This window comes from Aspergillus melleus (assembly GCF_016097325.1).
Source record: "Aspergillus melleus strain CBS 546.65 chromosome Unknown contig5, whole genome shotgun sequence".
Lineage (NCBI taxonomy): Eukaryota > Fungi > Ascomycota > Eurotiomycetes > Eurotiales > Aspergillaceae > Aspergillus > Aspergillus melleus.
The window spans coordinates 3611227-3632949 of NW_025763374.1; the positions used below are offsets into that span (position 1 = coordinate 3611227).

The window sequence follows — 21723 nt, forward strand, 5'->3', positions numbered from 1 at the left end:
GTCACGGATTATTCATTCCTCTTTGGTTAGAGAAGGAAAGAGAAGATAAGAAATAGCCTGCGCTTGATACCAAAGCAACTCGCATATTCAGTACATAGGTCCACCAGATACATACATACCATCACATCCAAGCACCATCGCATCACGAGTACCAGAGTTCTACCGCCGGGAAAGCAGACATGGCAACAAAGGAGATAAGTGACATTGGATCTTCAAACAAGGTTTTAAAGGAGAATAAATATCTAAGGTACAGATACAGGTGTCCTGAATAGCATCTAACAAAACAAGTAGACCATCGAACGTAAAAGAAAAGTGGGGGGGCGGGTGGCTGACGAAAAGGACGGCGACAGAACTCCCAGCCTGGGATTGGGGACGCGCATTATTCAAGAGCCGCCTTCGAGCCCCTTCCCGTTTTGCAATTCATATAGTCCACCGCGGCAGTTTAGCGCCGGGAAACAGGGGGGCTGTACACAATCTTTCGTGTCTTGATGGGGGACCACTTGTAACGCTTGACCCAGACGCTGAGGGCGAACAGACCGGTCAGAAGAGTGAGGGCCTTGACACCCATCTTCTTACGGTCGTCCATCTCGGGCTCGGCGGACCAGTTGAGGAACTCAACGACATCCTTAGCCATCTGGGAGGTGGTGGCGGGGGTGCCGTCCTCGTACTCAACGACACCGTCGAAGAGAACACGGCCCATAGCAATAGCTGCGTGTCACATTCGGATTAGATCAGGTCAAACAAGATGCGAGAAGAGAAAAGAGAAGAAATAACAAATGATATGGTTCAAGACATACCAGTTCCGGGGAAGTAAGGGTTGAAGTTCATGCCCTCCTGGACGGTAGCACCAGCAGGGGGCTCATCGGGGTAACCGGTCAGAAGACTGAAGATGTAGTCGCAGCCACCGTGACGGCCCTTGACGATCAAGCTGAGATCGGGGGGCAGAGAACCGGCGTTGGCAGCACGGGCAGCCTCCTCGTTCTTGTAGGGAGCGGGGATGTAGTCCGACAGCTTTCCGGGGCGCTTCTCGATCTCGCCCTGGTCGTTGGGCTCGGTGTCGTACTCGTTCTCTTCGGCGAAAGCCTTCATCTCGTCGACGGTGTGCATAACACCGACGAACGAACGCCAGGGAACACGGGTCAGGGAGTGGCAACTGGCGCAGACTTCACGGTAAACCTGGAAACCACGGCGGAGGCTGAGAGGCGTAACTCGTCAGTAGGGGCGTCACGGCTACGCAATTAGCTCAATTCGAAGACTCACGCGGCGTGATCGAAGGTCTTGGTCCACTTGGCATGCTCCCAAGGGTAGGCAGTCGGGTGCAATCTTGAAATCCAGAGGTCAGTTTCACGGACTCGATATGATAAGGCCTGGTTGGTCGGAGCAATGGAGATTTCCCTTCAGGACCATCTCCGAGAATCTCCGCCACAATTGACTCACCCCTCCTCGGCAGGCGTCGAGGCGAAAGCTTCCTGTCCATAGAGATGGTAGTACCAGGCGGCCGACCCGATAGCGGCGGCGGTTGCGACGGAGGCAGTGAGAGTGAGCTGGAAGGGGGAGCTGGCGGATTCGGCACCGGCGGACGAGGAAGACGCACGCTAGGATGCAAGGTCAGTATGAAGCACTCTCAATCACATCCATCGGCCATTGGAAGCCGATTGATGAAATCGATGGAGGCCAATTGGGGGGGGGAAGCGGAATGTCGGGACAAGCGTACGGTGGAGGTCTTGCTCAAGGTCTGACGGGCGACGGCCCGGAAGGGCACGCTGCGCGAAACAGTACGTGCCAGCATACTGACAATATGAAGTGGCCCTCCGATCAATGGAAAAACCAGAAGGCACAATAGCCTAGAAAAGCGGAGAGAGGGGGGGAGGGGGGGGAGGGGGGTGGAGGAGAACGGAGCAAGAGACGAGAGATGCTTTCAGAGATGAAGTCGAGGATCGAGTCGAACGGTCAAGTTTCTCTTGGGTTGGGAATTGCCTAAACCCTCACCCTGATTGGCTGTCGGCCCGGTTCTAACTGTCTTGGGAGAAAAACCCGCGAGTTTTCGGAACAACAATTTTCGATTGACTTTCCGGTTGCTGACGATTTCATCCACAATAATAGTAGAGAGATGCACTCGAACTGATCAAGATCTCCCGGTTGTTTTACACAGTTTACACATGTCAATTCCTATCTCGAACAGACACCTTCCCCCATAAGTACCGTCTACCTACCGTCGTGTTGTCCTCCCCCAACTCCGGTCGCTGCCGTTGTGCGCCTCCCGTCTCTCTCGGTCGCTCACTGCGCTTCCGCCTTAGCCTGCCTTTCCGACGCAATGCCCATCCGCAGCGCCTGAATGGCCGTTCGAACACCACAGCCAGCATTGCTGGGACTATGCAACACTAAAGACAGTGCGGGAAGACGTCGAATGGTTCGACCGCTGAGACCCTGTGGAAGTGGTTAGCAGCCGTTCGTCTACCAGCATAGATGTCCGCCGATCGCCAATCACGAACCACACTCTCGGACGCGGCATCGGCCAACTGCTTGGGAATGGCATTGACAAATCCTTGGTAGTGAAGGAGCATTTCGTCGAAGGCCGGTAGGACGAGACGCTCCGTGGGACGCTCCACATATTGCAGGGTCGTGAAAGGGTTCTCGGGGTCTTGTTGAATCACGTCAAACGACATTCCCTCGATGATCCCCCTGCGACTGAGCTCCTCCAGACATTCTTTAAAGATGCCATAAATGATTCGGCTGGACAGGTGTGGGATGTACTGTTTTATATCAACCCGGTCCAGAAACGCTTGGTCCTGCTCAGGAGGAAAGGGTCAGGTCAATGCTCACAAGGGCCATCTCCCCGGGATGCTTACCAGAGCCGTAACCAGATTGCTCGTGCAGATCACAATCACATTGTCATACTTCTTAAGTCTATCCAGACCCATGAGCAAGGCATTGACGGCGCGTACCGCGTCAAAGGGCTCGTTGCCCGCCAGCGCCCGCTCTCTCCGAGCAGCCAGCGTCTCAACTTCGTCCACAAAGACATATACAAAAGTATCTTCTTCTGTCTCTAGCAGGAGCTCGATACTCTCAAATGTCTTACTCACAATCTTCCCGCTTTCTCCAAAGAACTTACTACCGAGGGAGTGCGCATTTAGCTCGACCAGCTTGCTCCGGGGGTAGTGCTTTCCGAGCCGGATTGCCAGCTTCTGAGACAGGCCCCGACTAACAAGGGTCAACTTTTACTTTGCACCTGTTAGTGTAACCGAACACACCAGAAGCTTGTCTTCCCGGTCCCCGGGGGGCCCCATAGAAGAATCAATTTGTTCCAGCTAATAGTCCATTGGTCAAGATTCCGCGATGAGAATGAAACTAATAAAGGTTAGACCGGGTCACGCTTCCTAAATTGAGGCTGACTCGTTCACCCATCCTGGTTACTGCGCGGAGGATTGTAGTCTGGATTGGCTCGTCGAATTGAAGTCTGTTCACATTCTGGGTCAGTACGAAGAAGCCTACCCTCGGCGTGGGCATGAGAAAGAAGAAGAAGAAACCACGGTAGTTCGTACGACTCCCAGAGCCCATCCAGTTCCTTGCATGGCAGTGTTACCACTTTCGCCTTCGATCCATCCTCACTAGTATCGATCAAATCGTCCGTAGTTTGGAAGCTTTCCTGCTCGAAGGGCATATGTAATTGATAAGCCTGGACATCCAGGTCAACGTGCTGAAGCCAGTATGCGCCAGAATCTGCATTTCCTCCCGTGCATTCCGTCACAAGAATAGAATCCATGAATTGCATGTGTAGTCCTCGGAAGTTTTCTACTCTACCGTCAGCAGTCCTGTCGCCTTCTGTTGCGGCCAACCACAATACCAAAGGAGGTTATCTCTTGTCCCAGCGAAAGAACCACGAAGCTTTCGGTAAGCCATTGCGTGACTTCGTTCCTGACCTTTTTGACTTGAGACTTGGGATCTCCGTAGTCAGAAGGAGAGAATGGTTTACCAGGTCTGTGCGGATGATGAAGCCATCTCCATTGGTCTTGACACGCGCTTCAACATGGAGAACGGGCTTGTGGGGGTTTTCCGTGCAGCTTATGCAATTCATTGGGTCAGTCCTGTATCAGGTCGAGGTGTTAATTGGGACGGGATTCTCTGTGTGTTGCAAGAAGATCTACTATAATCTACACGGAGCAGACAGCCGCGTCTGGAAGAAAGACGGACAGTCCTGGCTCTCCCCGTGACATTGACGGATACGGTAGGTATGCATTGTATGCATCGGGTGTACCTGAGGTGTCGTTGTCTGGATCGAGTCTCTGTGCGCTTCTGTGTTTCTTTTTGTTTATATATTCCCGTCGATATTGATGGGCAACTTGACGTCAGCCCCTTCTGATCATGATCAGCGATCTTAAATAGACTACCCTAACTTTTGTACGTCACACCCAGACATTTGCAAGGGTCTCTCGCCAGGTTCGAAGCTTGACATTGGCTCCTTTGTCAATCCGTCTTCAGCCAATTCCTCTTGTTCTTTGAGTGTTTCGTGCCAACGCTGCAGCCACTCTGATTCGCTCGGTCGGAAAGGGAATTCTGCCCGCCGATCGTCGATGCTCGACTTTCCGGGGATCTTCTCCCCTTCAGCTTATCTCACGAACCCTTTGCATTGGTGGTGGCTGTCGCCCGCGATCAACTCTTCAAGCCTCTATACCTCCATTTCAATGCTGCGCACACGAATTATCTGAACGAAGTCATTGCTAGATACCCCACCCCAACCAGGCTGGTTGTGCCCAAACTGCCTACTTCAATTGGTGCACCCGCCCCGCGGAAAGAGCTCAACCCATTGCATCCGACCCCGACTTAGAAGCCTGTCTCCCGATGCAGAAACAGCAGCGACACCATGTCGAAAGTGAGGAATGGACCAGGGACTGGCGGGAAACCGCGCAGAGATGTACTGGCTTCACTCAAAATGGCATCCATGGAGGAATTCTCCCGGGCTGCCCTTCCAGCAGGTAAGCTTGGGATAGGCAATGCGATGAAACTGGAAGTTCTGACTGGCATTAGAGATCATGTCTTCGATTCTTGATTACCTCTCCCCTGTCGATCTGATCCGAGCAGCACGATCGTCGAAGCTTCTACGAGAAATGGCATACGACGATACGAGATGGGTACAAAAGATGAAACTCATGGGCTGCTGGGACGAACTGGAAGCGAGAAAACATGTGGAGGAAACCTTCGGGACGATTGCCGACCTGGAAAGTGTTAAGCATCAAGAGGAGGTCGAGCAAACCGGGCAGACTGCCGGAGGAACCGAGCCGAAACCTTCTACCAATGTGAACTCGCTCTCCGATGGCTTCGACCAGATCAATCTGAGTAGCTCCGTCGCCCCCGATATCTCCGACGCATCGGACAAGGATCCTGTCCTGGGAGCATTGAAGTTGGTCAAGTCAGTACGCGGTGAAGCGCGTCAGGAATACGGCAAAATACACGCTGCGCTTGCGCCCTTCTACAATGACATCGTCACTGAGGGTGCCTCGTTTGATAACCTGGTCTTCAAAAGATATACCGATCCATTGCATCAGGCGCGGGTGTTATCTCAACTGCAATCCTTCGCTAAATGTGATTCAACAGAGGGCTGGCGTGCCAGGATCGAGCAGCTGCATTCTGTCACGGCTATGTTCGAAACCGCTGCTACAAAGGAGTTCAGGCAAGGATATGAGACGGAAGATATTGATGGGCGAATGCGACAATATGCTCACGTTCTCTACATCCTGAATGGCGGGGCTTCGGCTGTTGAGCTGTTCATTCATCACAACCATCTCATCACACGACGGTCAGACTTTGGTAAGGTGGCAGATTGTATCGACGTGTCGACGCCGCAGGTGAAACTCGAGCAGACCCAGGCATTTTTCACTCGCCTCAGTGTCGCCTACAACGAAGAAGTGTCGATTATCAACCGTGCTTTCCCCGCATCAATAGCGGTAGCCTCGCCATTCATTGAGAAAGTAGGGCAAGGTGTGCTGTATCCATTCTTGACCGCAATATTTGATGAATTACATCGAACCGACATCGAGTCCTACCTCGTGGCCATATCCGGGACCTTTGCCCAATGCATGAACTTCTCGGATAATTTATTGCCCATTCAGAATTCAACCGACAATTTCGATGATTTTCTTGACCATATAATTGGCAAGGTCTATGAACCACACATGGATCTCTATCTCGCGGAAGAGCTGGATCACTTCCGAAAAATATCTGAGACCGCAGTGAAGGACTGGGATAGACAGTTGTCGGAACAAGCAGCCTCGACCGAATCATTTCTTATGTCGAATATCAATCGGCAGGCAGATAAACGAGACTTCCTAACTTCTTTCAAGAAAGTGATCATGGCGCCTGTAAACATTCTCCCCAGCTTCTCAAGCACCAAAGCAAATGACACAAAGTCAGACGAGAGTTCAGCCGTCGGGGAGTCACCTTCTGGGCTCAAGAGTGCGAACCGATTTTCAACAATCGCCTCGCCTTCCACACCCCCTACCGCAGAGGCTCCGACTACCGAGCTTGCAGCAAAAGCAGCAATCATGAAGTCAAAACTAGAGGGAATTAGCTCTCTCTTCAGCATCGAAGTTGCGCTCAGCCTCGTCCATACAGCTAAATCGGGCCTGGAACGAGCTGCCCAATTTGTTACACTAGGAGGCGAGACGGGGGCCGCTGTGAAGCAGCAATGCGAGGCCATTTTCGTTGCTCTAGTCCGGATATTGGGCCATCAGCACCTCATTGTCGGATTCAATAAGGCGGTGGATCACCTTTCAAACTATCGCCCTCGCGAGCAGGGAGATCGTGATCAGTCAGGAGTGGAGCCCTTGGTGACCTTCCTAGAGTTGGTGAACGTTGGTGATCTCATTCTTCAGATGATTGATGTCTTCTATGAACAGGAGCTGATTGGCTCTAAACTGACCGACCGCAATGATTTCCTCGACCCTGCGGTGAAAGAGAAGAAGAAGTTTGAGCAGATCCTTGACGAGCGCGTCGCTGCCGGTTTGAATAAAGGAATTGACGTTCTCATGGAAGAAGTCGACTACATTCTTGCCACTAGGCAACTGGCTACGGACTTCAACCCCAGTGTGTCTACCGACCCTCACCGCAAGACCATGGACGTGAGCATCACGGAGGCGGCGGCGGCGGTAGTTGACGTGGTATCGTCGCATACACGAATGCTGGTGGGGAGTACCGACAAAAGCACGCTGGACGTCTTCAACCAAGAAGTCGGGCTGCGGCTTTTTACCGCCCTCTGCAAACACTTGAAGCGCCAAAGGATCAGCGTGGAGGGGTCATTGAAGCTGATCAGGTAAGTATCCACGACACACAGTCGGTTGAGGACGCTGCTGACCGATTCCAGCGATATGAACCACTACTTCAAGTTCGTTCAGACGCTCAAGAACAGCGAACTCTTACTATACTTCAAGGCCTTTCGAGAGCTGTCTCAAATCTATCTGATCGACCCGTCCGATGCCAAAGAGCTGGCCACCATTATAGCTGACTCGGGTCGCTTCAATGGCATCTGGCGGGTCGAGGAAGTGTACGAATTCGCCGAGCGCCGAGCGGATTGGTATCAAGTGAAACGAGATGTGGAACGTGCCATGTATGGCATCGGGTGCAATGTTATGTAACGAGAGCAAACTTACAAGTACACTCAACAGCAATACCCCATATATAGAGGTATACTTGTATATAGAAGAAGAATACCCCTGCTGATGATGAACGAGTCTTAATGTTTCGGTGTAAGGGCCATAGAGTTGGGTTTGAAGATCATTATGTCTAGATAATGAAACACTGCTTCCCCATTGCGTTGTTTATACGCAGTAGAGAAGCAACAGAACCTTCCAGACAAGACAAGCAATGTATTTACTGTTGCTTCTTATTAGTCCTTGAGCAGCCGGATCTTGAAACGTCTTTGCGCTTCATCGCTCCAGGAGATTGCGTTGACCAGCTGTGGCTGTCGGCATTGCTGAGCGGCTCTTTCATGTCTCGAATACTTCGAGAGCCAACCAGACAGTGTCATCCATTTCCTTGCTCAATGCTAACACAATCAGCTTGTAATGTGTGGATTCCTGGAGCAAGACGGAGGCAAGCGTCTCCATCTCCCAGGATTCTCGGTCGTCCAAATAGTCCTTAAAGACCTCGAACACACACCCATGGCCCTTTTGATGCCGCCGTGATTGAAGCCTGCATTGCAGATGCTGCGGTTCGAAAGTGCCTAGGTAACTGACATCCCATAGTCCAGGTCCACATTGATCCTGAGTAGTGGATACGGCGATACGTCGATGGACAAACAGCACAGGGAGGTCAATTCTTTGGGGCCAAAGATGAGGCGATGAGAAGCTCGAGCAGGTTTATTCATCTCCACTTGGCCAGGTACTTGATGAATATCACTCACTTTCATGTCGTCAGCTATCACGAAGCTCGGCCCAACATACCTCAGATGGATATTGCTCCCTTTCTAATTCCGATTTCCAAAAGTTATTCAATCCCTGAGCATACCATGACCATCAATGTCCCCAGCACCCTTGATCTCCATCAGCCTTGCCGTCGATCCTCGCTTTCCTCCCCACTGTGACCAGCGAGCGCAGTCTACGTCCATCGCCGTCCTCACCGTCTCCCTCGCGACCGCACCGATCACCAGTTCCACCTGGCCCACTATCTTCAACTTGGCGCTTGCTCAACGGCGTGATGATCTCAAGTGCTTTGATATAACTTCCGATGCTTCCCTATGCGTCAATCTGACCAAAGGTCCCAAGCGACCGGGATTCAGCCGTGAACGGGGCGGTCATGACAATCGCTTTTTTTTGCACCTTGCTGCCTGAGACGCTCATCGTCTTTGTTGATTCTCTTAAACGAGTCCTTCCAGACTATGAGAAGACTCCGGTCCTTCAATCAGGACATCAATATCGTTATGCAGTGCGCGAAGGCGAGGCTGTGACCTGATGGAGATGGGGAAGTAGAGAAAAGGTTATGGCGCTGTCGGGTCGACCGGAGGTCTCGGGAGAGCCAAATGGTGGCCCGATCGATCTGCAGTCCATTGTGGTGGAACATGAGGTAGAATCATAAACCTTCTTCAGATCGAGAGTTGAAGATAGAGTGAACCATACAAACGGAGCGATTACGTCAATCGGCGGCTGCTGGAACGATGTCGTCGACCATTTCCCTCCTATCATTCACTCATTCATTCCTTTCTCCATTCATGCCATTATCCTCTGCCTTTCTGGCCAGCGGCTAATGGGCCACAATCGAAGCCCTTTGTCGCTTTTGTTTGTTGCAGCTGCAGCTGCAGTTGCAGATCTATATTTAACCTTTGTCTTTGGTCCGGGTCCTGGGTTCTTTCGATAAGGGCGTTTGATCCTCTGTTTCTCTTGACGATGCTCTTTTCCTTCGCATATGATCGTCACATTTCACACTAAACAAGCACTTCAAGCCATCCTGGACACAGAAAATGCCCATCAATGACCACGAACCTACTCAGCATGGCTCCTTCTCCCTCACCCAAATTCCATATCTCTCTCGTTCTCCTCGTCCTATACCTGCTCCTCATTCTCGCACATGCCGAGCAGATCGTCCAAACAACCGTCGTCATAGTCACCGTCGGTGCAACCGCTACTCCAACCGTTCCACAACCCCCGTCTTATACCTCCGCGGATGTCTTCAAAGATGACGTCCTCTCCGCCAGCAACAGCTACCGCCGCGCCCACAATGCAACGGATCTCCTCTGGAACGAAACGCTAACAGACTACGCCCACGCCTGGGCCCAGAAATGTAAATGGAAACATTCGGTGAGTTGCCCGTCACTGATCCATGTCACCCCTCTTCCTCTCCTTCCTATCCTCTGCACCCCCAAGCACGCAAAAAATAGAAAAGTACTGCCAAGACAATATCTAATGTGATATGTGCATAGCACGGACCGTATGGCGAGAACCTCGCCTTCGGGTATCCCAACGCATCGGCAGCCATCGCCGCCTGGGGCGACGAAGTCCGCCACTACGATTTCCACAAACCAACCGGGTTCACGGAGGAGACGGGCCATTTCACCCAGCTGGTCTGGAAGGCCACGAGGCAGGTGGGATGCGCGGCGGTCGATTGCGGATATACGGGGGACGACGATGACGCGAAGGATGCCTCTGGACGGTATCGCTACGCGCAGGGCTGGTACGTCGTCTGCGAGTATCTGCCGCCGGGGAATGTGATGGGCGGGACGGAGGCCATGGGTGGCGAGAATGGTCTGTTCATGGTCAATGTGCAGCCGTCTAGTACGTATTCGGGGCCGTCGACGACGACCTCGATGGATGATCCGGCTACGAGTACAGCTGCGACTAGTGGTGCAAGCAGGGTTTTGGTGTTGGAGGGCCGCAGCTGGACTGGGCGCCTGGCGATACTGGGTATGATATTGTTCTGGTTCATATTAGCTTGACGGTTCCAAAAAATTGCATCGGGGTAGTACAGCCGGGTGTATCAATCCTCATGGTTATAGAGGACGTGCTAGAATCGATATGCTCTACTGGTTTGTCACCGACCGGAAACCATAGGCTGGAAAAGAAAAAATTGAAGCTAGAATTCACACGCGTAACTGACACGGTACATCATCTGCCGTTGTACATATGCCGGCCTGTCATTGTCATCTCTCATGCTACCAACATCACGCACATAAAATTCCCGGCGGGGAGATATGCAATACAGATCTATTCACTTTTTTTGGGGGGAAGGAGACATAGTCAAGTTTCAGACGCTCTAGGCGCCGAAACCAAGCCAAAGAGACCGAGCTCAAGACAAATGGGAACGAGGGGGTCAGAATATCAAGGGAAAGAGAAGCAAAAACTGCCCCGGAAAAAAGAAGAACGAGGATATCGACAGACAAGATGAAGAAAGAGGAAATAGAAAATAGAGAGTAGCATTAAATACGGAAAGGAAAACCCAATCAACCAATGACTTCCTCGTTTTCCTCGATGATCTCCTCCACCATCTCCTCGACAACGGTCTCGCCCTGTTCTTCCGTAGCAGGGGGAGCGTCCTTGGCCAACTTGGGGTCGTCGGCCTCCTCGGGAACGCCGAAGACGTCCTTGTCCTCAGACAGGAGCTCCTTCTCCCGGCGAATCCAGGCAACCCACTCGTTGAGGACACGCTTGCGCTTCTCGACAACGGCAGTGTTGGCAATGTCGACGGCGTACTTGTCCTCCTCGTCGAACTCCTTCGAGTATTCGCGGAGGTTCTTGCGCACTTGCTTCTGCTCCTCCTTGCTGAGGAGGGTCTTGGGGCGAGGGCGCCAGAGGAACTGCTTGAACTTGTCGGTGGGGTTCTCGGAAAGGGTCTGACCGGAGAAGCTGTGAATGTTCCAGCCGTTTTCCATCTGAAAGAAGTTTGGGATTAGCCAAAAGGATCCAAATCTGTTAGGCTGCGATGAATAGGAAAGAAATAACTTACGGAATGAGTCCAGACACTAGCACTGCTAACGACGTAACGACCCGTAGGATCCCAATCGATATCTGTGACACCGTAGTGCTCAACGGTCTTCATCAACTGGAGGTTGGCGGCCAGATCCTTCTCGGCCTCGGACTTCTCGCCCTCAAAGTCCATGTCCCAGAAATCGAGGTCGAAGTTGGTTTGCGAGTGGACGGTGGCGACGACGACGAAACGGCCCTTGGGAGACCAGTAGATGGCGTTGCTGGTCTTTTTCTCTATAGTCCGCACCAGCTTGAAGTTGCCGGCAGAGACACCCTTGCGTTCGGGAGCAAAGAAAGAAACGGCAGTCTTGGGAAGAGCGCCGGAGCCACTGGGCGCTTCACCGGTGGTGATGAGGACGAAGCGGCCACCGTTGGGCTCCCAAGCAAAGTTGATCACGGTGTCCTTCAGACTGTCCACAACCTCGACCGGAACACCCTTCTCGCGCACTCGGAAAATTTCCAGGTTGGTAGCCATAGACTTCTTAGATTTGGAGTGACGGTCGACCTTGACACAGACATAAGTACCCTGGGACTGCCAGTGCAGCTTCACGTCCGACACGTTGAACAGGTTACGGGTCCGGATGATTTCCTTAGACGGCACACTCATCATGGCAACGCGAGCAGGGCTGCTACCAATTTCGGGCGTCCAGAAGCAGAGCAACTGCTCGTATTGCTTGACACCTTCCCGGTTGACCGTAGCGGGCGACCATTCGAAATCCGAAACTCCGTCAATCCGGACCGAGGTCTTACCCAGCAAGTTCATCCGCGGCAGCTCGTAGATCGAGATAGACTGGCCCTGGAGCATACGCGCGACGTACTTCTCATCAGCGGACCACTTGAAAGCGGGCCACTGCACCTTCTTCTTGGGCTCGCCGTCGCCGGCAGGACCCGCGGTCAGGTCGTGGGAAACGAACGATCGCAGGGGCTTTCCTGATACGATGTCCCAGACGATGATGTTCTTGCCGTCCTCCTCGTAGCTCAGGACGCCGGAGCCACCTTCCTCCACCTGAATCGGGCGGGCGGACCAGGTGGTCAAATAGCTCTCGCCCGGCGAGAATTCCACCAGCTGCACGAACGGATGAGGGAACTGCTTCTGTTTCGAAAAAGCGGGACCACCCCACAGCTGCACACCCTGAGGGTGAACAGATGCCAAGTAGGTACCCTTGGGAGACCACTGGACGAAAAGTTGCGTCCAGTGGGCACGATCGACGACATTCTCAGGCTGGTTGCTCTTGTTGTTCCAGAAAACACCGACCTTATCGTTGCGGTAGAGGGCGAACTGGTCACGGGCGTTGGGGTCGCCGAGCCACGACCGCAGGTGCTCCTTCTCCTTGAACGGCTCGATGGTAGGAGGCTTGTATTCTTCCTCGACGCGTCCTTCCCGGCCAAAGCGCTCGATATCCATCAACTTGTTCACGGCGAGGGTGTGCTTCTTATCGAGGGGCGTTCCGTGTAGGTGCTTAACGGCGGCGATGGCTTGTTCGGGGGTCTCGTACTCAACGAAGGCGAAGCTGGTCGCAAAGCATTAATGATCCCAGTCCTCTCGCGGCGGAAATGCCGAATACGTACCCTTCGGACATCTTCTTGTCGCTCAAAGGCATGAAAACTGCATCTTCGGAGGTGTGGCCGACCGTGTTGAGTTTCCTCAACAAGAATTTGATGAGCTTCTGTCGGCTCTCCTCCGGCACAACGGGGAGTCCGTCGATCACGACGAACGTATCCAGACCCTCCTCGATCTTCACTTCATATTGTTCCTTGAGATCTAAACATCGGAGGCGATCGAGGTCAGCGACAAGTTGGGCGGGGCAGCGACGGAGAGAATTCTTTCGCACTCACCGGAGAAATCAATCTCCTCCTCCTCCTCTTCGTGGAGGTCCTGTTCGGTCAAAGTGTCGAAACTGGGCGCCATAATGCACAGGGGGCACGGAGGCGATGTATTGGGAGGGAGGAGAGGGGAGGGAGAGGGGGGGGTGGAGGGGAGAGGAAACGAGTGGAGGGCAGGGAATCGCAAGATGGGGATTCTCGAGAAGGGAAGATGCGGACTGATTTTCTGCTGGTCGCCCCCGGTTTGGCTTGTTTTTAGGGCAAAAAGAACAAATCCACAGCACAACCGCTTCTGTGTGCGATGTCGCTGACTCAGCCCTGACTCAGCGGAGAAACAGGCGTTGCAGCCTCAGGCAGACACATCGTCCGGTGACCGGTGACTAAGCATCCGCGCTCTCTTTCTCTCTCTCTTCTTCAACTTGGAGTCTTTGGAGATCATAACAATCGCAATCCCCACGCATCTCTCCGGCCGGATTTGATACTCTGCGGGTGACTGTTGCTGGTCGTTGTGGGCCGGCTGTCTTACTCTTCTCCTTTGTTTCTTTCTCTCTCACCCTTCTCTTCTCCTTCCCTCTCCTCCTTCCCTCCTCTCCCCTCATCGTTACTCTTATGCCCCGCCGGTCCTAAGCGCCAGCGCTACGCCCAGACAGATCTGGACGATCTTCCTTAACCATCCATCGCCGCCGTGACCGGACTCTCGCTCTCCAAGACCTCTGCGACCCGTCGTTTTTGCAATTGACACCGTCACAATTGTTTCCCCCCTGGTCCTGCCCCTGCCAAATCGACAAGAAGACTGATACGGCTTGCAAGATGTCGCGTAAGTTCCGGCCGGACCTAAAAGTGGCCGGGCTGCGTCCAGCCCGCCGACGTCGCTCCCTACTGACATCATTGCGTTCGCGCCAGTCTCCCCAGATGCCCGTGACCAGTATGTACCGATCATTGACTCCATATTGGGGCAAAGTGATCTCAACACCATATCCGAAAAGCGCATCCGCAAAGGACTGCAGGAAGTGGTCGGCTATGATCTTACTCCGCAGAAGGTCTGCTCGCCGCTGCCCGTCCTGTCGCAACTCCCGTGTTCCCGGTCCCACACGTTGCCGACGGTTATGACATACAAGGCTAACATGGATTTTTCTTTCGCTGCTCTAGGCTGCGATCAAGCAGCTGATCATGGAGAGGTTCGACCTCTTCGCCGAGCAGGGTGGTATAGGAGCTTCGCCGGAGACCAGCGCCCCAGCGACCAATGGCCACGGCAAGGATCACGACTCCGTAACACCCGTCGAACCTTCGTCTCCCGCGCAATCTTCGTTGTCGCAGAAACGCCATGCGGATAGTGAGGAGCGCTCCGACCAATCGAGCAAGTCGCCGCCGGCCAAGAAGAAGAAGAAGCAGGACAACGACGTTGACGCGGATGCTCTCTTTGCCGCCAAGCTCCAGGCCGAGGAAAACATGCGTGCACGCCCTACCCGTGGCTCTAATACGCGTAGAGCCGCGCCGGTGAAAAAGAAGACCAAGACCAAAACGTCTAAAAAGGTCAAAGCAGAGGACGATTCGGATCTTGAGTCGGGATCGGACACAGGCAAGAAAGTTAACCGGTCTGGCGGATTCCATGTAGGGCTATCATCTCTTGCATTGACTAAAGGTAAGGTGTCATGACGCTGATCTATATCCAGAAACCTCTAACGCTATCGCCCGCACTTTCCGCTCTACTGGGTGGCGAAGAAACGGTATGTTCCCATCGCCTGACAGACTGGGCACCTTCACTTTCTGACATCGTCTCAGCTTTCTCGCCCGCAAACCGTGAAGAAACTGTGGCAGTATATTCACGAACATGACCTCCAGGATCCGAGCGACCGGCGGCAAATCCGATGCGACGACCCCATGCGCGCGGTCTTCAAACAAGACCGCATACACATGTTCACGATGACCAAAATTCTCAGCCAAAATCTGTACAGTCAGGACGAATAGCGCCAATCGCCATATTAGGGAGGGCTGCCACGATACCCAGCCTCGGCGAACAGGCGATTCCTGCCCTAGAAATGGGGTATGTGCTTACAATTAACGACTTTTTGATATCTTCTTTCAGCACCGCATTCGATAACCCGGCGCCTTTCTGATTCGTTTTATATTTCAGCAAGATCACACCTTGCACCTGTTACTTTTGATTTGTCTTCTCTGCTATGTTTCCATGTCTCACTTACCATCCCTTTCCTTGTGATCTGCTTTTCCTTTGTTTATCCATATCTTCTGATCTCCAGCGGGAGTTGGTGTTGCCTTCCAGACCGGGGCGATGAACGTTGTCTAGAAAATTCCGTCCAGGGGGATTGGCTCTTTGGCATTGCATAATACTATCTTCATGGTAAATGACTCAGGTTGCTGGCTCTTGTAATCTTTATCCTATCTTGTTGTTCTATCATTTACGCTATCTTCCGATCGTAGGGTAACGAGGACGGTCCTCTCTGCAGGGAATGAATTAACCAGTCTGACTAGTCAAGGGCCGTCATCGTGAGTCAACCTTGGAGTAGTTATAACTTGGGAATGATTCGGGTGACTTGCGACCTGCTCACTAAGCACAGGCTAAACCCAACTTTCTGCCCGCCTTTTGTCCTCCGCTGCCAATTCCTCCGTCGATTCAATTCCAGTCTCGTCTTGGTCGCAAAGATCACAGAGAGCGTCCGGCTCTTCTTCCCTTCTCCGAAAGGCCTCTGTATCGGCGTCCGTTCGTTTCCCCCGTCTCATATTCCCGCAATTCCTTGCCAATTGCTCCGATCTACCCTCCGTCTCCACCACAAAGTCGCCCCCCGCCCAAAATGTCTGACGCCCAGCATTCGCAAGCCCCCGGGCCCCAAGGTCCTAATCGCGGCGGTCGTCGCCGGGGTAGAGGAGGATCTCGACAAACCGGAAATTCCGATAATTCACAAAACTCCACCGATGGCTCCGGTCGAGGAGGTAGATCTAGGGGCCAAGGACCCCGCCGAGGGGGAGGAGGCCGCGACAAGCAAAACCGGAACGCCGGCAAAGCTGACGCTCTGCAAGAAGGCGAGTCACCTGCGCCCGCGGCAACGAGCACAGCAAAGGGCAAGCAAGCGGTCGAGGATGCGGCCGAGGATGCGGATGACGGCGAGGTCTGCTTCATCTGTGCGTCGGCCGTTGAGCACACCTCGGTGTCGCCGTGCAACCACCGGACCTGCCACATCTGCGCCCTGAGGCTGCGAGCGCTCTACAAGAACAAAGCCTGCGCACATTGTCGGGTACAAGATTAAACCCATTCCCCCATAGCGTGCCTAAGCAATATTCGAGCACAGAGGCTAACGTTGGCTTGCAACAGACGGAATCCAATTATGTGATCTTCACCGATGATCCCGCAAAACGTTTTGAGGACTTTACCGACAAAGACTTCTCCCGGAAAGATGATAATTTGGGCATTGAGTATGAAAATGATGAGATCTTTGAGGATACCGTCCTTTTGCTGCGATACAATTGCCCCGATACCGGCTGCGATGTGGCATGCTTAGGCTGGCCCGACCTGCATCGTCACGTCAAAAGCAAGCATAGCAAAGTGATGTGGTATGTAAAGCCGTACCTCGACTCATTTATGAACTTGGCGGAGTACTCATCGTTGGCGTGTAATTTAGCGACCTTTGCACACGCAACAAGAAGGTGTTCACCCACGAACATGAGCTTTTCACGATGGCCGAGCTGCGCAAGCATGAAAAACACGGAGACGATGTACCGGGCGCCGTGGACCAGAGTGGCTTCAAAGGACACCCCGAGTGTGGTTTCTGTCGCCAGCGGTTCTACGGAGATGACGAACTCTATGCTCATTGCCGTGATCGCCACGAACGATGCCACATCTGCGACCGACAGTCTAGTACTCGCCAGCAACAGTATTACATCGACTACAATGCGCTTGAAGATCATTTCCAGAAGGACCATTTCCTGTGCTTGGACAAAGAGTGTTTGGAGAAAAAGTTCGTCGTGTTCGAGTCCCAAATGGACCTCAAAGCCCACCAGCTAGAGTGTCACCCCAACGGACTCTCAAAGGATGCCAGGCGTGATGCACGGACCGTGGATCTTTCGGCATTCGACTACAGATCGCCCTACCAGCCCCAAAGACAACGCCGTGGTGCCGGTCGAGGACGTGACCCCAATTCCGAGGCGCTGCCCGTGTCCACAGCGCAGCCACTGCGAAGAGACGAGATGGCTTACCAGCGACAGATGGCTATTCAGAGTGCACAGTCTGTATCAACCCGCAGCTTCGGGGGTCAGCTCTCGCGCAATGATACTCAAACCGTTCACGCGCCGGCTCGCTCGGCTGGTGCCACTCCCGTCTCAACGCCTCCGGCTGCGTCTACCCCCGTGACGGAAATGGAGCACCTCAACCTGACGAGCGACTCGGCATCTGCCAGCCCGCAGGAGCAGGCCCGGCGCATGCGCCACGCCGCCGTCATTGAACGAGCTTCGAATCTCCTGGCGAATGACCAGACCCGACTCAAGGAATTCCGCGCCCGAGTCTCAAGCTACCGCGCCTCTACCATCTCTCCCACCGAACTCATCGATGCCTTCTTCTCGCTCTTCGATACCTCCCCTAGCGAACTAGGAAAATTGATCAAGGAGCTCGCCGAAATTTACGAAGACAGCGGCAAACGGAATTCTCTCCTCAAGGCGTGGAACGACTGGCGCGCCATCAACGAGGATTACCCAGCCCTCCCTGGACCCGGCGGCGTCCTTCCAGGCATGTCGCCCGGCACCGTCAACGGTAGCGGCGTCGGTGGCAAGCGCGTGCTCCGCCTGAAATCGTCAACCGCTCAGTCCTCTCGCTCGGCCGTTGGCCGCAGCGGTGCCTTGCCCTCCTCCGCTTCCTCTGCCAACCCTTTCCCCCCTCTGTCCTCCTCCACCGCTCGCTCGGCGCCTCGTACCGCTCCTTCGTCCTCCGCCACTACCACCTGGGGCACCTCGGCCGCCCTGACGCCGTCCTCCAGCCGTGGCTCGTCTCGACCGGCCCCGGCCCCATCCTCGGCATCTGCGCGTCCTGCAAACCCCAAGAGCGCCGAAGCCTTCCCGGCTCTCCCGGCCGCCGCGAAACCCAACGTGCTCATGGCAGGTCTCACGCGCGGAACGGTGCGCTGGGATAACCGCAGCCCTGCTCCGGTGAATGCCTGGTCTTCAGCCTCGGGCGGCGATTCCGGTACCGACGGCGCCGACTTTGATATCGAGTCCTCTGCTGGCGGGGGCAAGAAAGGAAAAGGGAAGAAGGGCAAACAGACGCTCTTCCATTTCGGTTGATGGTGTATCTAATTCTGTCTTGTTGAACGAAAAGTTGCACATTTGTGTTTGATTTGGTTTTTCGTACTTGAGCGCTTAGAATAGATACACTTATTGATTGTTGAAGAAGAGGAAGTTGTTTGACAGAGCAGAATGATATTATTAAGGATGTATTGGGTTCGCGAGATGCTACCTAGAGTAGAGTCAAGTATTAGACTGCAACTGTTAATAAGACTATAGTATTAAGGAAACCATTGAAACAACCATTCCGATATCATGAACCCGACCCCTTGTTGTCATCTACGAAAAGACATCGGACAAAACCCCAACACCGAAGACTTGTCCGTCTGATGACGAAGTCCCAAAGGTCAGCATTTCGTCCGTCGATTCATCGTTGAATACCTGGACCGAGTTGGATGGGAGCCCATCGTCGGAATATTCGAAGGGGCTTCCCAACATAATCGACTGGCTTGAGTCAATGACTCCCATTCTAGATTCTTCATCATCATCATAGTAGCCAGGTGGACTGCTATCAGGATGATTATCGTCAATATCATCGTCGTCCTCTTCTTCATCGAAACTACTGCTCTCCTCCATCAGAAGATCGTGCTCTTCATCGACAGCAGCCATACGTAATGCAAACTCATCCTGTAATTTTTTGAGCCATTTCTTCAGCGTGTCGCCTTTTAGATTTCCATTCCGGGCTTGAAGAAGTTGTTCTCGGAGGGACAGCAACAGATTACGCTTTCGAGCCACGGCCAATGTCCTCGATCGTCCGTGTTGACGGTCGGATATCTCGTTCAGCTGTTCAGACACCCTCTGGGCAGTCTGATGCACAACTGGCGATAGGTCGACCAGTTTGGCGAGGGCCAGACCGTAGAATTGGCTCGTGTTGGGACCTTCAGCGATCTTGTAAAGCATCCTCATTTTCGACGCATCGGGCGATATCTCTGCAGCGAGATGGAGACTGATGACGCCGCTCCGTTCGGCTAGAATGGTCGCTAGGTCTTGGAAATGGGTCGCAAACCACACAAGCGCGTTACTTTGTATTAAGGCTTCGGAAATGGCAATGGCAATGCACAGGCCGTCGGTGGTACTGGTGCCACGGCCGAGCTCGTCGACGATGACCATGCTACGAGGGGAGAGATTTCGAAGGATGAACGACATCTCACGCATCTCCGCTGCAAAGGTTGACACGTTTGCCTCTAGGTCATCAGACGTGGAGACACGGGCAAAGAGCTCATGCACAATGCGAAATGAAGCGTACTCCGCTGGAATGAAGCACCCAACTTGTGACATGACGGTCATCAGCGCTAAAGTACGAATGTAAGTAGACTTTCCACTCATATTGCATCCAGTAATAATCTGGAAACGAGATTGTTGTGTTGCGTAGGCATCATTAGGGATGAATTTCTTTGCGTGGATCTTTTCACGAATCGGGTGACGCCCATCTTTGATAGCCAGTGTGTCGGTCAGTTCTGGGCGGATGTAGTCATTGCACGAAGCAAGCTGCGCAAATGCGGCTAGCATGTCGAGCATGGCAATTGCCTCGCTTGCACGAAATAGTTTGGAGATTCCGGCGCAAACGTCTTTGATTAGGTCCTGGATGGTCTCGTCGCTCATATTGACCACTTCATTGTGCGCATCTATGATCTTGTGGTTAAGCTTGATAAGGCCAAGAGTCTGACACTCAACGCGGCCCTTTTTGCGGTACACATTGATGAATGTATCTGGCAGTGAATCCAGATCTGTCGCCTGAAAGCTCATATAGTATTGACGAGCTTTGTCGAATTTTAGATCAAGATCAACGCAATAAGTCTCTGCGAGATGTTAGTGTTGAATGGGACCACAGGATAGAGCTCTCATACCTGAAAGTTGTGCTACTAGCTCTGCAGCATCTATGCTCGCCTCCTTGTATGTTTGTCTCGCAACGTCGAGCAGAGTGTTCACGCCGGCCTGACACGCAGAGACTTAGGCCTCTTGCAGAGAGACAAAGAACAAGCCAGCAAAACAGGGTTTGAGCGCTATCACACCTTGATACAATAGATACGCTGATTCCTCAGGTCCAATGGCTTGGTCTGGTACGTTATATGATCATTAATCGTATCTTCAATCATTTCTTCAATATCCTGATATTCCACTGGGGCGCACAACTACGACGAATCAGTTTATCGGTCTTTAAGTATCGATGTATTGGAGCAATGCCTCTCTGATTGTCAGTAATAGGTCGCTTTGCGCCGGGCCAAGTGCCTTATACACTGGCTTGATTGAAGAAACGTATGTTTTCAACATGATGACGTTATTCACACACTGCTGGAGGTATTCAAACGTTTGTTTGGTAGGAACAAGAATGAGCTTGATTGTTAGTAACTGCTGCTCACACCTGCTAGAACTACCAAATGACTTACCGACGTGAGGACTTTGTCCGCATCGACAAATCCCTTCAGGGCTACAAGCGCATATTTTTAGTCCAGTACTAGGGGAAGCAGAATTGTTCACAAACCTTGCCTTATACACGCGAACATCTCCTCCTTAGTGGACAAATCCTCCACGGCGTCATATCTTGCCAATAGCTTCGACTCCTCCGTCGAAGGCTGCAGGACGTTGGCTCGTAGGATTCTTGCGCCCATAGGCGTGAGAGTCTCATTAAGGAGACCATATAAGCTCTCCCTCGACTTTCTCACATGAAGGTTTTGAATCAATTCCAAGGAGAAAATGGTGGGTAGGTCAATTGACATTGACCCTTGGGAAGGCTCGAATCGGATTCGAAGAGAGTGCGCCATGAAGGTTCTATTCAATTCGAACTCAACATACTGAACAACCTAAATTGTGTCAGCTTATTTGTTTACCGACGTGACCCAGGCACCGACCGCAGCAAAGCAACAGGCGGCAAAGTATTTTCCTCCGAAGGTGATCTTGATGGATTCAATATCTAGTGGAAAGCCCAGCCGGTCGGCGTAGTCAAGGCCCGTCTTATCTGACCAGGATTTGCGGTCTAGAAAAGTGAAGGTAGTATTGGTAATGTTCTCCTCGATGATATAAAACAGTTTGGATTCTTTGGCAGTATTCATAAGAAGGATCTCTGTAGGCTCAAACACTCCGATCTTTGTCACCGTCTTGACATAGGTCTGGCTATCGCATATCTGGCACAAAACTGCCTCTGCAGTCGACAGATTGACAAAGGCAA

General features: G+C 52.7%; 12 protein-coding genes across 12 annotated transcripts; 6 read left to right on the forward strand and 6 right to left on the reverse strand.

The window, feature by feature from the left end:
• Positions 1–442: 442 nt before the first annotated feature.
• CYT1 (ubiquinol--cytochrome-c reductase catalytic subunit CYT1) lies at positions 443–1789 on the reverse strand (the record flags this gene model as incomplete). The annotated part of the gene is made up of 5 exons (XM_046091321.1): positions 443–708; positions 798–1195; positions 1261–1323; positions 1438–1595; positions 1715–1789. 5 exons carry the CDS (start codon positions 1787–1789, stop codon positions 443–445), a joined length of 960 nt encoding a protein of 319 aa, XP_045947298.1.
• A 488-nt stretch (positions 1790–2277) lies between these two features.
• Positions 2278–2832, reverse strand: LDX57_009590 (putative pachytene checkpoint component Pch2; the record flags this gene model as incomplete). Its single annotated transcript, XM_046091322.1, has 3 exons — positions 2278–2427; positions 2493–2789; positions 2824–2832. The coding sequence occupies 3 exons, from the start codon at positions 2830–2832 to the stop codon at positions 2278–2280; spliced, it is 456 nt and encodes a 151-aa protein (XP_045947299.1).
• Positions 2833–3397: 565 nt separating this feature from the next.
• Positions 3398–3772, reverse strand: LDX57_009591 (uncharacterized protein; the record flags this gene model as incomplete). Its single annotated transcript, XM_046091323.1, has 1 exon — positions 3398–3772. One exon carries the CDS (start codon positions 3770–3772, stop codon positions 3398–3400), a length of 375 nt encoding a protein of 124 aa, XP_045947300.1.
• Positions 3773–4930: 1158 nt separating this feature from the next.
• RCY1 (exocyst complex component Sec10 family protein) lies at positions 4931–7628 on the forward strand (the record flags this gene model as incomplete). The annotated part of the gene is made up of 3 exons (XM_046091324.1): positions 4931–4973; positions 5026–7306; positions 7358–7628. The coding sequence occupies 3 exons, from the start codon at positions 4931–4933 to the stop codon at positions 7626–7628; spliced, it is 2595 nt and encodes an 864-aa protein (XP_045947301.1).
• Positions 7629–8510: 882 nt separating this feature from the next.
• Positions 8511–8822, forward strand: LDX57_009593 (uncharacterized protein; the record flags this gene model as incomplete). The annotated part of the gene is made up of 1 exon (XM_046091325.1): positions 8511–8822. One exon carries the CDS (start codon positions 8511–8513, stop codon positions 8820–8822), a length of 312 nt encoding a protein of 103 aa, XP_045947302.1.
• Positions 8823–9479: 657 nt separating this feature from the next.
• LDX57_009594 (putative extracellular SCP domain protein Pry1) lies at positions 9480–10420 on the forward strand (the record flags this gene model as incomplete). Its single annotated transcript, XM_046091326.1, has 2 exons — positions 9480–9785; positions 9908–10420. The coding sequence occupies 2 exons, from the start codon at positions 9480–9482 to the stop codon at positions 10418–10420; spliced, it is 819 nt and encodes a 272-aa protein (XP_045947303.1).
• A 504-nt stretch (positions 10421–10924) lies between these two features.
• EifCb (translation initiation factor eIF3 core subunit b) lies at positions 10925–13356 on the reverse strand (the record flags this gene model as incomplete). Its single annotated transcript, XM_046091327.1, has 4 exons — positions 10925–11353; positions 11428–12958; positions 13017–13209; positions 13284–13356. The coding sequence occupies 4 exons, from the start codon at positions 13354–13356 to the stop codon at positions 10925–10927; spliced, it is 2226 nt and encodes a 741-aa protein (XP_045947304.1).
• Positions 13357–13697: 341 nt separating this feature from the next.
• Positions 13698–15663, forward strand: LDX57_009596 (SWIB/MDM2 domain protein). Its single transcript, XM_046091328.1, has 5 exons — positions 13698–14088; positions 14175–14311; positions 14421–14882; positions 14945–14998; positions 15054–15663. Exons 1-5 carry the CDS (start codon positions 14082–14084, stop codon positions 15237–15239), a joined length of 846 nt encoding a protein of 281 aa, XP_045947305.1. The 5' UTR covers positions 13698–14081; the 3' UTR covers positions 15240–15663.
• A 418-nt stretch (positions 15664–16081) lies between these two features.
• On the forward strand, positions 16082–16534 carry LDX57_009597 (uncharacterized protein; the record flags this gene model as incomplete). The annotated part of the gene is made up of 1 exon (XM_046091329.1): positions 16082–16534. The coding sequence occupies one exon, from the start codon at positions 16082–16084 to the stop codon at positions 16532–16534; it is 453 nt and encodes a 150-aa protein (XP_045947306.1).
• Positions 16535–16833: 299 nt separating this feature from the next.
• On the forward strand, positions 16834–18557 carry LDX57_009598 (E3 ubiquitin-protein ligase HEL2; the record flags this gene model as incomplete). Its single annotated transcript, XM_046091330.1, has 2 exons — positions 16834–16838; positions 16907–18557. 2 exons carry the CDS (start codon positions 16834–16836, stop codon positions 18555–18557), a joined length of 1656 nt encoding a protein of 551 aa, XP_045947307.1.
• Positions 18558–18836: 279 nt separating this feature from the next.
• Positions 18837–20653, reverse strand: MSH4_1 (MutS family protein MSH4; the record flags this gene model as incomplete). The annotated part of the gene is made up of 3 exons (XM_046091331.1): positions 18837–20356; positions 20405–20492; positions 20570–20653. 3 exons carry the CDS (start codon positions 20651–20653, stop codon positions 18837–18839), a joined length of 1692 nt encoding a protein of 563 aa, XP_045947308.1.
• Positions 20654–20714: 61 nt separating this feature from the next.
• On the reverse strand, positions 20715–21607 carry MSH4_2 (MutS protein msh4; the record flags this gene model as incomplete). The annotated part of the gene is made up of 4 exons (XM_046091332.1): positions 20715–20891; positions 20945–20985; positions 21040–21358; positions 21407–21607. The coding sequence occupies 4 exons, from the start codon at positions 21605–21607 to the stop codon at positions 20715–20717; spliced, it is 738 nt and encodes a 245-aa protein (XP_045947309.1).
• Between the last annotated feature and the right edge of the window lie 116 nt (positions 21608–21723).

What these genes read in the sequence shown, in the direction of transcription:
- LDX57_009596 (XM_046091328.1), top strand. An exon ending in ATGATCTTACTCCGCAGAAG is followed by an intron (nt 14,312 to 14,420) that starts GTCTGCTCGCCG and finishes TCGCTGCTCTAG; the next exon opens with GCTGCGATCAAGCAGCTGAT. An exon ending in ACCGGTCTGGCGGATTCCAT is followed by an intron (nt 14,883 to 14,944) that starts GTAGGGCTATCA and finishes ATCTATATCCAG; the next exon opens with AAACCTCTAACGCTATCGCC.